Below are 15832 nucleotides of genomic sequence, written 5' to 3' on the forward strand. Positions count from 1 at the left end.
TCATTTGAGTTGTTGATAGTGGTCTTCCAGAAGAACATTTTCTACTTTCATGAAACATTCTGGTGCCTCTTCTTTTTGTAGTTGCTTGAATCATTGGTCTACTGGTTTATGTTGCTTACCTACAGAAATGATGGTAACATCTCAGAAATAGTAGGTCAACTCTTGGGTTTGTACTGTTTATTTTTTTCTTTATTCTGGACCTTCTCTTTAATACTCATAAAGAATTGCAAATGTCTGAAGGATGCTTTTACAAATGATATATTTGGATGTCCTGGCAATATTTGGAAATGTGTATTTAATTCAACAGTTTCTGTAGATAATTCTTTTTTTTCTTTGAATAATTTGGCACTTTAGATATCACCTAAATGACATTTAGATATCATCATCTGCTAGAAGTTAGTCTTTTCACTTTGTTTAAATAGGGAAAATGGAATATTCCCATGTAACAGGCACATGTATAAATATTAAGATATGTAAATTTAGATTCTGTCAGTTTTTAGTCACATGCCTTTCTTTTCACTATTAATGGTGGACGTATGATATTACTACAAAACACTATATTGACAAGAATCCATTTACAAATCATAGGTTATAGGTGAATATGTAATACACTTATAATCTAATATTCTGAATTTAGATAAAGCCAAAGTCATCTTTCAATAAGGAGACAAGAAAGAAAGAGATTCCTGTTTCTATTTTTCAAAGCCATTACATTTCTACTTAACTTCTCTCTATCTAAGATCTTCTTGAAAAGAATGATTATGTGTTTACACCAAGTCTTAGTTGTAGCACATGAGATCTTTGATCTTCGTTATGGCACATGAAATCTTTTTTTTTCTTTTAATGTTTTTAATATTTACTTTTGTTTATTTGGCTGCATTGTGTCTTAGTTGCCACATGTGGGATCTAGTTTCCTGACCAGGAATTGAACCTTGGCTCCCTGCATTGGGAGCGCAGAATCTTAGCCACCAGACCATCAGGGAAGTCCCTACCTAAGATCTCTGCACAAACAAGATAAGCTCTTTGTTTATAATTTCATCTATTTCACTGTCAACCTATTCAGGAGGGTGGAAATGTATCCATTCAAACTAGACCAGAAATTGAGAGGAGGAAGGTCATGTGCACAGAGAGCAGAGGGTGTCTCCTACTGTAGAAATGGGGAGCCCCACTCTTGGGCAGTACACATCTTGCTTTCACAGTGAAAGTAAATGTGTTTCACTTCAGGGTGTAGCAATTGCAGTGACCTAAGACAGTGGAAACAGTGTCAGACTTTATTTTTGGAGCTCCAAAATCACTGCAGATGGTAATTACAGCCATGAAATTAAAATAAAAAGCCAGGAAATTACTCCTTGGAAGGAAAGTTACGACCAACCTAGATAGCATATTAAAAAGCAGAGACATTACTTTGTCAACAAAGGTCTGTCTAGTCAAGGCTATGGTTTTTCCAGTGGTCATGTATGGATGTGAGAGTTGGATTGTGAAGAAGGCTGAGTGCCAAAGAATTGATGCTTTTGGACTGTGGTGTTGGAGAAGACTCTGGAGAGTCCCTTGGACTGCAAGGAGATCCAACCAGTCCATCCTAAAGGAAATCAGTCCTGGGTGTTCATTGGAAGGACTGATGTTGAAGCTGAAACTCCAGTACTTTGGCCACCTGATGCGAAGAGCTGACTCATTTGAAAACACCCTGATGCTGGGAGGGATTGGGGACAGGAGGAGAAGGGGACAACAGAGGATGAGATGGTTGGATGGCATCACTGACTCGATGGACATAAGTTTGGGTGAACTCCTGGAGTTGGTGATGGACAGGGAGGCCTGGCGTGCTGTGATTCATGGGTTCACAAAGAGTCGGACACGACTGAGCAACTGAACTGAACTGAAGACAGTGGTAGCCAGAGCTCATTTGGTAAACACAAGTTGCCCCTACTCAAATCTTGGTATATTATAAAATGCTTTGGTGATGAACCCTGTAGCTCTGACAGTGCTGAAATCACCCAGTTAAAACTCACTGTTAGATCAGAATGCCAAGGTAACTTTTGTGATAAAGGCCTTGTACATGACTGCACCTAAATTGAATTTTTCAATTTTTTCAGAAGGTTCAGGCGCTGATTGTGAAATTACATGCTTTGCTTAATAAGAATGTGATGAGGCTATGCTTTAGTAATAGTATTGATAAAGAGAAATTTCAGTTATTGAACAGAATGCAGACCAAGCAGTGTGCTAAAATTTTCTGTGGTTTATGTCAGTTCGTCCTTAAGGTAACCCAGTGAGGTTTGTAATGTTATTTCTACTTTGTAGTTTAAGAATGGAGGCTTAGTGTGAAGAACGTGGGCCAAGTCACACCAACAAGGGTTCAGAATTTGAACCCGAACCTACTTACCACCATATTAAGAGAACATCCCTTTCTTATGCAGACTTGAAGTTCTCCTTAAGGATGATGACAAAAAGTCATGACTGTCTACCACCATTTGTGGCATATGGTAGTGGTTCAGGTAATATTATCTCTCCCTGCTTTGTTAGTCTCTGTACTAAATATGGTTGATAGAGGGAAAATCAAGCTTTCAAGAACTGGCCAGATTATCTGGGATAACTTTAGGATGACTCTGCCTTGTGATAGGGGATCCTAAGGCCAGAATCTATGACTGAATTTAATAGGGAGCTTCATGGAGAATTTGGACTATGTTGTGCGTGTGTGTGAGGGAGAGAGACACACACAGAGACACAGAGATTCACACACACACACACAGATCTTCCCCTTTGTGTTAGCCAAACCATTTTCTTCTATCTTATTTCCTAAAGAGCAATTAAAATATCTTTTATTTTTCAAATAAGGAAGAAGATCATTGACTTTCTCTTACCAGGCATGTGTCACCACATGGTACTTGTTGAAGAAGTGGGTGTTCCTTGCCTTCTATTGTTACTCTGATGAGAGTGAGGGTGGAGAGCACTTTGAAAAAATATTTGTGTAAGGAGGAGAGAAAGAAGTGAGCTGGATAAGAAAGTCTTTTGCCTATCCAAAATTGAGGGCATTCTTGACTTTTATCAATAGAAGACATTTCCTTGAGGTTTAGATGCTACTTCCTCCAGGAGGTATTGTGTTGGAAGGAGTGACCTTATGTTCAAATGCTCTCCATAGAGTCTTATTTTTACTTTAGGGATTCAATTCTGTCTTTAGATTTCTAGGGAGGAAGATTGCCTGGGTATTGACCCTTTAGAACTAGACTGCTAGGTAATGATGCTAATAGCAGTTATTGTGTGCCAAGCACTATTCCAAACTTTATATGTATACACTAACTCAATTCTCACAACAGATGTTTGAGATAGATTTACTACTGTGCTTCATCAAATCTAAATGTGTTGATGCTGTATCTTGATTTTGCTAGAAGATGCTATTGAAAAGTTTTCACACAACTGTATTTCTAGTGCCATTTTATTTACAAACAATTGCAAGTTGTTATAGGTTGTAAAACTGTGAGATATAAGATACATCCTACTAATAAAAAAGTTAAAATAACAAAGCATATACATAGTAGTATTAATAGAATAGAATATCATTCCCATTTTTAAATGGAGACCCTGAGGCAAAAGACATTAAGTTTTCTAAAGTGACATGACTGAACTCACATGTGTTGTGATTCTAGAGTCCATGCTCTTAACCTCCACTTCTTTCTGTCCTCAGCAATATGTTGGAATTGAATCCATGCTGACATGTGTTAGACTGCCCAAGACCCACTTACTCCTCCTTTCACTGTGGCATTCATGATAGAATGGCACTGAGATTTTTCCAAGGGAGGAAGTATGTATGATGTGTATCTTTAGGGCTGTGATGAGGGTTTTGCCCTAATGCATGCAAAGTGCTTAACATGTGGACATCTGACATATTTTTAGTAAGAGCAATGCAGTTGGGAGGCCTTGATGAACTCGCTTCTCAAGGATCAGTAGGTTGGGGTACTTGCTGGAAGTTGTGTGCACAACATGTTGTCTGAGTGGCCCAAATTCTGCATTGTGTATTTTATTCTGTTCCTCTTTATGCACTAAAATACCAACATAAAAAGAGACGGGAATACTAGACCACCTGACCTGCCTCTTGAGAAACCTGTATGCAGGTCAGGAAACAACAGTTAGAACTGGACATGGAACAACAGACTGGTTCCAAATAGGAAAAGGAGTACGTCAAGGCTGTATATTGTCACCCTGCTTATTTAACTTATATGCAGAGTACATCATGAGAAATGCTGGGCTGGAAGAAGCACAAGATGGAATCAAGATTGCTGGGAGAAATATCAATAACCTCAGATATGTAGATGACACCACCCTTATGGCAGAAAGTGAAGAAGAACTAAAGAGCCTCTTGATGAAAGTGAAAGAGAGTGAAAAAGCTGGCTTAAAGCTCAACATTCAGAAAACTGAGATCATGGCATCCAGTTCTATCACCTCATGGGAAATAGATGGGGAAACAGTGGAAACAGTGGCTGACTTTATTTTTCTGGGCTCCAAAATCACTGCAGATGGTGACTGCAGCCATGAAATTAAAAGATGCTTACTCCTTGGAACTCTGCATTCAGATGCTTATATCTTTCCTTTTCTCCTTTGCTTTTCACCTCTCTTCTTTTCACAGCTATTTGTAAGGCCTCCCCAGACAGCCATTTTGCTTTTTTGCATTTCTTTTCCATGGGGATGGTCTTGATCCCTGTCTCCTAAGGAAACATTTCATGCAAAGATGGGCTCGATAAAGGACAGAAATGGTATGGCCCAAACAGAAGCAGAAGATATTAAGAAGAGGTGGCAAGAATACACGGAAGAACTGTACAAAAAAGATCTTCATGACCCAGATAATCATGATGATGTGGTCACTAATCTAGAGCCAGATATCTTGGAATGTGAAGTCAGGTGGGCCTTAGAAAGCATCACTACGAACAAAGATAGTGGAGGTGATGGAATTCCAGTGGAGCTGTTTCAAAACCTGAAAGATGATGCTGTGAAAGTGCTGTACTCAATATGCCAGCAAATTTGGAAAATTCAGCAGTGGCCACAGGACTGGAAAAGGTCAGTTTTCATTCCAATCCCAAAGAAAGGCAATGCCAAAGAATGCTCAAACTACCGCACAATTGAACTCATCTCACATGCTAGTAAAGTAATGCTCAAAATTCTCCAAGCCAGGCTTCAGCAATACGTGAACCGTGAACTTCCAGATGTTCAAGCTGGTTTTAGAAAAGGCAGAGGAACCAGTGATCAAATTGCCAACATCTGCTGGATCATCGAAAAGGCAAGAGAGTTCCAGAAAAACATCTATTTCTGCTTTATTGACTATGCCAAAGCCTTTGACTGTGTGGATCACAATCAACTGTGGACAATTCTTCAAGAGATGGGAATACCAGACCACCTGACCTGCCTCTTGAGAAACCTGTATGCAGGTCAGGAAGCAACAGTTAGAACTGGACATGGAACAACAGACTGGTTCCAAATAGGAAAAGGAGTACGTCAAGGCTGTACATTGTCACCCTGCTTATTTAACTTCTATGCAGAGTACATCATGAGACACGCTGGACTAGAAGAAACACAAGCTGGAATCAAGATGGCCGGGAGAAATATCAATAACCTCAGATATGCAGATGACACCACCCTTATGACAGAAAGTGAAGAGGAACTAAAAAAGCCTCTTGATGAAAGTGAAAGAAGAGAGTGAAAAAGTTGGCTTAAAGCTCAACATTCAGAAAATGAAGATCATGGCATCTGGTCCCATCACTTCATGGGAAATAGATGGGGAAACAGTGGAAACAGTGTCAGACTTTATTTTTTTGGGCTCCAAAATAACTGCAGATGGTGATTGCAGCCATGAAATTAAAAGACGCTTACTCCTTTGAAGAAAAGTTATGACCAACCTAGATAGTATATTCAAAAGCAGAGACATGACTTTGCCGACTAAGGTCCATCTAGTCAAGGCTATGGTTTTTCCAGTGGTCATGAATGGATATGAGAGTTGAACTATAAAGAAAGCTGAGCGCCAAAGAAGTGATGCTTTTGAAGTGTGGTGATGGAAAAGACTCTTGAAAGTCCCTTGGACTGCAAGAAGATCCAACCAGTCCATCCTAAAGGAGATCAGTCCTGGGTGTTCCTTGGAAGGACTGATGCTAAAGCTGAAACTCCAGTACTTTGGCCACCTGATGCGAAGAGCTGACTCATTGGAAAAGACCCCGATGCTGGGAAAGATTGAAGGCAGGAGGAGAAGGGGACAACAGAGGATGAGATGGTTGGATGGCATCACCAGCTTAATGGACATGGGTTTGGATGGACTCCGGGAGTTGGTGATGGACAGGGAGGCCTGGCGTGCTACGGTTCATGGGGTCGCAAAGAGTCAGACACGACTGAGCGACTGACCTGATACTGAAAAATAATTCATTATTTCCATAATTGAGGAGTGGAATATTTTTTTCTCCTGAAGAATCGGCTCCAGAGACACCACTCAGGACTTGAGTAACAGAAGTATTTTCTCGTACGAAGATGGTTCTATATGAAGACCTACCAGAATCTCAGATAAGAAACCTATCACCATCAATATCCTGCCAAAACCCTGGAAAATCTCTATTAACAATCTGAAGACCTGCCTGTTCCCTGAAATCTTGTATTTCCTTGCAGCTTCCTTACTGTTTAGAATTCTGGTCTCTGTTAACCCAAACCAGCCTGATCATTGTGTCCAATTTAGAACAAACTCTAAATAGCCTCCTAATTTGCTGAATGTTCTGCCCAACTGAAATTTATATTTCATTGTTGGATCACAGATCAATATTTTGCTGCCAGATTCTTGAGATAAGTCAGGAGGTGAGTTCTCAACCCAAGAGGCCAGTGTCACTCATCATGCCTTTTCTTATTATTTATCGTTTTCTCCTCAGTGTCCTTTCTCCCAACCAGTATACTGTACTCCAACATGGACATATTGTTCAGTTGTTGAAAGATACTATACTGTGGTGGAGATACATTTTTGAGTACAGATTGTCTGCAATTGTAGTGATTATAAATAAAATGTTAAGTTTATTGATTTGGCATAAGTTTAAAACACCAAACCATTGCTTTTATGCTTCTGATGATCATTTTACTTTTTTTTTTGTTTTTAGAGCCCCCGACCAGCCGGGAGCTTGAATCAACCACAGGCCAACAGCCGTTCCTCCGCAGCACGCCTCATTTTACTTTTTTAGTCTTAAACTGAACATCTGATCAGTAAATTTGGACTTTTTTTTTAATGTTTATTTTTTGGCTGCACTGGGTCTTAGTTGCAACACGTGGGATCTTCAGTCTTCGTTGTGGCATGCAAACTCTTAGTTGTGGCCTGTGGGATCTGGTTCCCTGAAAGTGAAAGTGAAAGTTGCGCAGTTGTGTCTGACTCTTTACGACCCCATGGACTATACAGTCCATGGAATTCTCCAGGCCAGAATAACTGGAATAGGAAGCCTTTCCCTTCTCCAGGGGATCTTCCCAACCGGGGGATCAAACCCAGGTTTTCCTCGTTGCAGGCGGAGTCTTTACCGGCTGAGCCACAAGGGAAGCCCCGTGTTCCCTGACTAGGGATCACATCCAGGACCCCTGCATAGGGAACACTGAGTCTTTGCCTACAGACCACCAGGGAAGTCTCAACTTGGACTGTTTTGAACCAGTTTTTACCTTGAACTAGTTACAAGTGGTTTGATAAACTTAGAGCAACTGTGGCCCAGTTAGAGATAGATTTAATTGGTCAGTGCTAACTTGATTCAGTAAAATTTATTCTGAACCAATCAAACCTCATGTGAGTCAGTCAGAACCTGCTTATCCAAGTGAGAGCTTATTTGAGCTAGCTAAAACCAGCCTGAAGCCTATTTGAGCTCTTGAAACCAGCCCTAAATGGTTAGACACATGTGGTTTTAGCCAAAGTGGCTTTAGATCAATCAGAAATGGTTTTGTAGGTAGAATGTCTTTGAACTTAACTCTTTCATTCTCAACCAGAATGAACCATTGAGGTTCTTTTGAACAAGTATGAATTGGTTAGAATGGATTGAAGTGTTTTATGTAATTTAAACCTGATTTTAGGCTAGTTCTAACTCTTTTGAAAATGACATATCTACTTAAAATTAATTGAAAATGGTTAGATTTAGCCAAAAAAGAGGGTCTTCTTTTCTGACTTAGTGAACTACTCCGAGCTAGTCAGTAATCTTTTGTGTCAGAAATGCATGTTTCAAGCGACCCAGAGGCTATTTCAGAATTGTTTTAGGTCTTCAGAGCCCTGTCTGATCTGTCCAGAGTCGGGAGAGGAGCTTGAGCCAGCATTTACTGAGTACCCAGCATCTGCCAAGCATTGTCCTGGGCACTCCACAGATAGTGTCTCGTTCAATCCTTAGAACAATGGAGTGAAGTAGTGTACATTTTCTTCTTTTTCATAGAATGGAAACCTGAAAATCCAAGGTTGAAAAACATCTAAGTAGCCAGTAGGTGGGAGACGTGGAATCAGTCTAGCTCTGCTTGACTTCAGAAGTCACGTGTTTCCTGTTAGGCTACCTTGTATGATACCAAACGTGGGCACTTAAAAAATATATATTTATCTATTTATTTGGCTTTGTCAGGTCTTAATCATGGTAAAGTAGGATCTTTCACTGCGGCACACAGATTCTCTAGTTGTGGCACGTGGGCTCAGTAGCTCCATAGCATGTGGGATCTTAGTTTCCTGTCCAGGAACTGGATCCACATCCCCAACACTGCAAGGTAGATTCTTAACCACTGAACTACCAGGGAAGTCCCCCAAACCTGGTCGCTTCTAAGTCCAACATGCATTTGTAAAAATTTGAGTAATGGCCACAAAGCTTGGGGTAGAATAGACATTGGACTTGAAGTTAGGAGACATTTGTTCTAGACTGTGCAAATGAGTTAAGCTCTCTGGATTCTGTTTTATTCTTTAGCAAACAACCCAGGAAATGGAAGGTCTGAACATTTATTTTCAGGTAAACAAGGCAGATGATTATCTAAAGGTGTAGTCTAAAGAATATAAACTATGATTAATACCAACAGTGATGTTTGTACCGTCAATTGTGGTATTTCGTCTGTTAACACTTCTTTTATGGTGGTTTGGTTTTGAACAGACTGTTATGTATTGCTGTTACCATGAATAGAAAACAAAACCCATGAAGACCATTTATAGACTTAGGTGTGTAATTCTTCTCCCATGATAACTAAACACTTTAAATTTGGGGGCCCTAAAGATACGGTCATCTGTCTTTGAATTCCATTTAAGTAGGTTTAGAGAGTCCTAGAAGAGTGTGCCATTGATGACAACATTTTCTCCCGTACCTAAAGTGATACAAAAACATATTTATAGAAATGACCAACTTTTTTTCAAAATAAAGAGGAAACAAGGTCGCCACAGAAACTTCTTACATCACTCTCCTTGCAGAATTTGGAGTTGCTTTTTGCTTTCTCATTTATTTGGAGGGGAACCCCCCTCCCCCAAAATGGTTCGATGTTATCTGGACCTACTTTTCAATTCTTATCTCTTATTTATGAATAACTTGGAGCCAGTCAGATGCTGTGATGAGACATGCTAGTCTTTATTTGTGCCCAAGTGGTCATCTTCTGGAGAAGTGTTCTGTTGCATAGCATCAATACTGGCAACCTGCACCTGTGCGTACAGGTGCTGTAAATGGAAAGCCATCATCTGCACTGTGTCACTCTTTACAGTGTGCAAACAGAGTGCTGAATGTTTGTAGAGGCTTTGCCCTTAGTGACTGACCAGCCATATCTGAATGTGAGGTCATAGCTCTGCACTAAGGCACTCTGCAGAGGTCACTGCAGCAGCTCTTGGGAATCAGAATTCAGGATTTTTGAGCATAAGGTGAGTCACCAGATTGAGGATGGGCTAGGGGAGGCAACCTTGAAAAGTCAGTGAATGTCCTTGCCTGAGCTTTTATTAATTTTATGTATCTATAGGAATAATCCAATAGGAAGCATTGAGAGTTGTGGTAAAGTTTCTGGATAGGAGCTGACCGGGTGAAAAGGGGACAATGAGAGGGAAATCAGCAGAATTTTTTTTCCTTTATTTTGGCTACACTGAGTCTTTATTGCAGTGCATGAGCTCTTCGTTGCCACATGTGGGCTTTCTCTAGTTGTGGCATGCAGGGGCTTCTCTAGTTGCAGCACATGGGCTTAGTTGCCTGGCAGCATGTGGGATTTTAGTTCCCCCACCAGGGATCAAACCTGCATCCCCTGCATTGGAAGGTGATACTTAACCACGGGGGAGGTCCCCCAAACCAGCAGAGTTAAATGGAGGACTTATGATGTGTATGTGGATAGGTAAATGTGTATGTTGAATGGGCAGATAGCATTGTCAGTGATAACAGGATTATTGGTTTTCTGATTTTCAAGAGGGTTTATTGGTTTTAGAAATGGGAGGATAAAAAGAAGTAAGCTTTCCCTGAAGATAGACTATGTTTCCAGTCAGATTAATATCTTGAATAGTTTGGATCTATTTAAAGGATTAAAAATAAAATTTGAAAAGTGCTGATTGCAAAAGATAAAAGGTAACCATGGTTAGGTCTTGCTATAAAAACAAGAATATTTATTCTCAAAGGTAGACTTGTTTTGGCCAGTGCTGAAGAGCTGAATTGGTAGAATTTCCTATAGACTATCAAGGCAAATGTAGGTAAATGAGCCCTTCATGATGGAATGCAGTTCTCAAGTGAGTAGTGATATTCCAGAAAAATCTGATTTAATATGTAGTAGGAGAAGGCAATGGCAACCTACTGCAGTACTCTTGCCTGGAAGATCCTGTGGACGGAGGAGCCTGTTGGGCTGAAGTCCATGGGGTCGCTAAGAGTCAGACACTACAGAGCGACTTCACTTTGACTTTTCACTTTCCTGCATTGGAGAAGGAAATGGCAACCCACTCCAGTGTTCTTGCCTGGAGAATCCCAGGGATGGGGGAGCCTGGTGGGCTGCTGTCTAAGGGGTCGCACAGAGTCGGACACAACTGAAGCGACTTAGCAGCAGCAGCAGCAGGTGACAATAATAACGTGAGGAAGCTGCAAACCAAGTTTTATTAGCATTATCTTTGAAGGAACTGTAATGACATGTGAAAACGCATAGGATAAACGAAATTGCCTAGATGTCCAAGAGAGAAGCCGAGGATATAGCACTAGGAGACTTTGAAAAAGGAGGTACAGTTGGAACCACGTGCACGCTAAGAATTATTATTATTCCTGTAACATTCTCTTTGGAGAAAGAAATGGCAATTTACTCCAGTATTCTTGCCTGGGAAATCCCATGGACAGAGGAGCCTTGCAAGCTATACAGTCCATGGGGTCCAAAAAGAGTCAGATACAACTTAAGGACTAAACAACAACAAACATTCTCTTTCTTCCCTTGTTCTGTTAACTTTTATTATACACGATCTTTGTGTAAGATAGTGACCATTATCTTCTTGATTTTCATTCTCAGTTGGAATTTTTGTTTTAAGGGTACTATAACAGCACAGCAAAGTTCAGCAGCATATCTAGTGAATGATTAAGTCTTTGGGACAGTGAATAATGTCTAACCCTTTCTTCACAGAACCCTTAGGCTGTTATGTAGGAGTACTTGTTGAACTGGATATTAAAAGAAGTCACTTTGTTAGCAGAGGATTCTAATATTTTCTAATGAGTTTTTGGTAAATATGCATTTGTTTGTATTTTTCAGGTGACCCTCTGAGTTCTTCATTATGTCTGATGGAGACTATGATTACCTCATCAAGTTTTTAGCTCTGGGAGACTCAGGAGTAGGGAAGACCAGTGTGCTTTATCAGTACACAGATGGTAAATTTAACTCCAAATTCATCACAACAGTCGGCATTGATTTCAGGGAAAAGAGAGTGGTAAGTTCTGCATCCTTCCATATAAAAATGTAATCTCTGAGTCAACCTTTGCCTGTCTATTTTATTTACTTCATAGGAATTAGGAGGACAAAGGTTGTAATCTAAAATTAAAGGGTGCGTACGAAAGTGTATTATGTTCAGTGTGAGCAATGTGATTAAAGGCTGTAACTGAGGACACTTCACATAAAACCAAGCAGGTAAAATAAAGTAAAAGTGAAGATTTTTAAAACATTTCCTTGATATACTTCTGGCTGGTATCTTCCTTCTGAATTCTAAAAAGTGATTTGTCTACCTTTAATATGAAGCCTGCAAAGCACCCTGCTTTTCTCTTCATTAAGGCCTCAGCAGCCCCATTCACTAGGTGGCGGAACTCAGTGACCCCACCAGGAGTGTGAGGTTGAAGTACGGGTGGGAATGACTGCATATGGATCCGGGAGGTAGCCAAAAGAACAGTAGGGTTCTGCAGAATAAGAGAAGAGCTTCTTTTTAACAATTGTATTTATTTTTTTTTTAAAGGACTGCAAGACAAGTTATTCTGGGGGTAGAGAGGAAGTCAGGAGGTTGGTGTGTCCAGGAACTACATTTCTTACTAAAAAAGCAACCATTCCCATAAAGCAGGTCACCAAGTAGTCAGGAAGACTAAGGACAAAGACCCTTTGGTGGAGCATATTCTACTTGGGAAATATGCAGAGTTTCTGCCTTCGAGGACAGAAGAATTCATTCTTTCTGATCCACTCTAAGTCTTTTATTCTACTACCAGGAGCCTTTTCTTCTACTACCACTGTTTTGTTTTGTTTTAAAATTATTTTTAAATTAAGGTATAGTTGATATACAGTATTGTGTAAGTTTCAGGTGTACCATATAGTGATTTACAATTTTTTAAGGTTATATTCTATTTATAGTTATTATAAAGTATTGGCTATATTCTCTGTGTTGTACAATATATCCTTGTAGCTCATTTTATACCTTTGTCTTTTTCATGATTATTTTGGGATGCTTGCAATTTCAAATGAATTTTAGGGTCATCTTATTAATTTCTACAAAGAAATCAGCTGAAATTCTGACAGGGATTGCACCGAATCTGTAGAACAATTTGGGGAGTACGTGCGTGCTCAGTTGTGTCAGACTCTTTGTGGCCCCATGGCCTGTATAGTCCACCAGGTTCCTCTGTCCATGGAATTTTCCAGGCAAGAATGCTGGAGTGGGTTGCCATTTCCTACTCCAAGGGATCTTCCTGACCCAGGGATTGAACCCACATCTCCTGCATTGGCAGGCAGATTCTTTACCACTGTGCCACCTAGGAAGCATTTGCATCTTAACAATATTAAGTCTTCTGATTTGTGAACATGGAATTTTTTGCCATTTAGATCTTCTTTAATTTCTTTCAACAATATATTTTGTAGCTTTCAGAATATATTTTATACTTTTTAAATTAAATTTATTCCTAAATATCTTAATTCTTTATGCTATTGTAAATTGTTTTCTTAATTTTATTTTTGAATTATTCTTTGCCAGTGTATAGAAACACAACTTATTTTCTAAGTTGAGCTTGTATACTGGAACACTACTGAACTTGTTTATTGTTTCTGATATAACCTGCATGTGTGCCGGTGGAGGGGGTGTCTCTATCTGTGTGTGTATCTGTGTGTTTATTCCTTAGGATTTCCAATATACAAGATCCTCCTGTCTTGCAAGTTGGATATGCTTTCTTTTTTTTTCTATTTGCCCTAATGAGTACCTCCAGTAAAATGCTGAGTAGAAATGTTGTAGGAGAACATCTTTGTCTTGTCTTTGATTTTAAGGAGAAAACATTTGGTCACCATAAAGTATAATAGAAGCTGTGTGTTTTTCATAGATGGTGTTCTTCAGATCCAGGATGTTATCTTCTATTCCTAATTGTTGAGCATTTTTATTATGAAAGGTGTTGGATTTTTTTCAAGTGCTTTATCTGTATCTGTTGAGATGATTGTGTGGTTTTAGTCCTTTATTCTAGAACTGTTCTGTTCCATTATAAATCGATATTGATTGATTTTTGTATGTTAACCCAACTTTGTTCTTATGATAAATTCCACGCAGTCATGGTATATAATCGTTTTTATATGTTGTTGGATTCTGTTTGCTAGTATTTTGGTATCTGTATTCAAAATGGATATTGGTCTATACATTTTTTCCCCTCATAGCTTTGTTTTTGGTATCAGGATAATAAAGCCCTCATAGAATGAAGTGGGAAATATTTCCTTCTTTTCTGTATTTTGAAAGAGTTTGGGAAGGATGGCTGTTAATTCTAAACATTTGATAAAATTCACTAGTGAAGACATTTGGGCCTAGTCTTTTCTTTGTGGGAAGTTACTTTTATTATGAATTCAATCTTCTTACTGGCTATATGTCTCTTTAGATTTTCTATTTTTTCTTGAGTTAGTTTCAATTGTTTGTGTCTAGAAATTTCTCCATTTCTTCTAAGCTATCCAATTTTTTGGCATATGGTTGTTCATACTATTCCTTTATAATCTTTTTATATATTTAAAGTTGGTAGTGTTGTCCTTTCATTTCTGATTTTAAGAATTTGAATCTCCTATTTTTATTCTTAGTCTAACTAAAGGTTTATCAATTTTCTTGAGCTTTTCAAAGAAAAGATAATTTATTTCCACTCTAATCTTTATTATTCTTTCCTTCTGTTTGCTTTGAATTTAATTTACTTTTATTTTTCTAGTTTTTTAAGGTTGAAGTTTAAGTTATTGATTTGAGATCTTTCTTGATTTTTAATATAGGTGTTTACTGCTATACATTTATCTCTGAGCACTACTTTAGCAGTGAAGCTACTTTTTGTATGTTGTGCTTTTAATTCATCTAAAAATGCGTTCTAGTTTCCATTATGTTTCTTCTTTGACCCATTGGCTGTTTAAGATTGTATTGTTTAATTTCCATATACTTATGAATTCCCCAAATTCCTTTCTGTAAATGATTTCTAATCTTTTTTTTAAACCATATTATGGTTAGAAAATGTATTTTGTATAACTTTTGTCTCTTAAACTTGTCAAGACTTGTTTGATGACCTAACATAAGGTCTGTCCTTGAGAATGTTTCATATGCAATTGCATGAGGTGGCCAAAGTACTGGAGTTTCAACTTCAGCATCATTCCTTCCAAAGAAATCCCAGGGCTGATCTCCTTCAGAATGGACTTGTTGGATCTCCTTGCAGTCCAGGGGACTCTCAAGAGTCTTCTCCAACACCACACTTCAAAAGCATCAATTCTTCAGCGCTCAGCCTTCTTCACAGTCCAACTCTCACATCCATACGTGACCACAGGAAAAACCATAGCCTTGACTAGATGGACCTTAGATGGCAAAGTAATGTCTCTGCTTTTGAATATGCTATCTAGGTTGGTCATAACTTTTCTTCCAAGGAGTAAGCGTCTTTTAATTTCATGGCTGCAGTTCATGGGGTCACAAAGAGTTGGACACGACTGAGCAACTAAACTGAACTGAGAAGAACGTGTGTTTTGCAGTTGTTGGGTGAGGTCTTCTATAAGTAAGTAAAGTCAGTCAGTCGTCTCCAACTCTTTGTGACCCCGTGGACTGCAACCCACCAGGCTCCTCCGTCCATGGGATTCTCCAGGTAAGAATACTGGAGTGGGCTGCCATTTCCTTCTCCAGGGGATCTTCCCGACCCAGGGATGGAACCCAGGTCTCCCGCGTTGGAGGCAGATGCTTCTATAGGTGTCTATATTATGTCTAGTTGGCTTAGAGTGTTCTGCAGCTCTTCTGTTTCCTTGTTCATCTGCTTGCTTGTTTTATCCATTATCAAAAGAGTGTTGAAGTTTCTAAATATTGTCAAATTGTTTATTTCTCTCTTTTTATCTGTGTGTATTCTTAAAGGTAACTACCTGACCCTTTTATCATGATAAAATATCCTTTTTTGTCTTTTTTTTGTCTTCAAGTCTATTTTGTCTCATATTAGTATAACTCGAGCTC

General features: G+C 39.1%; 1 protein-coding gene across 22 annotated transcripts in view; it reads left to right on the plus strand.

Moving 5' to 3' along the window:
- RAB27A (RAB27A, member RAS oncogene family) overlaps positions 1-15832 on the plus strand; it is a 97887-nt gene that overhangs the window by 59820 nt on the left and 22235 nt on the right. For 19 of the 22 annotated variants that reach the window (XM_060417911.1, XM_060417912.1, XM_060417909.1 and 16 more), the window contains one exon: positions 11686-11860. In XM_060417911.1, coding sequence (XP_060273894.1) covers positions 11708-11860 — 153 coding nt within the window. In that variant the 5' untranslated portion in view covers positions 11686-11707. Of the gene's footprint in view, positions 1-2411; positions 2490-11685; positions 11861-15832 lie in introns of all 22 variants that reach the window. The other 3 variants (XM_060417904.1, XM_060417905.1, XM_042252439.2) reach the window with 1 other exon arrangement.

The sequence above is a fragment of the Ovis aries genome, chromosome 7 (assembly GCF_016772045.2).
Source record: "Ovis aries strain OAR_USU_Benz2616 breed Rambouillet chromosome 7, ARS-UI_Ramb_v3.0, whole genome shotgun sequence".
NCBI classification, from domain to species: domain Eukaryota; kingdom Metazoa; phylum Chordata; class Mammalia; order Artiodactyla; family Bovidae; genus Ovis; species Ovis aries.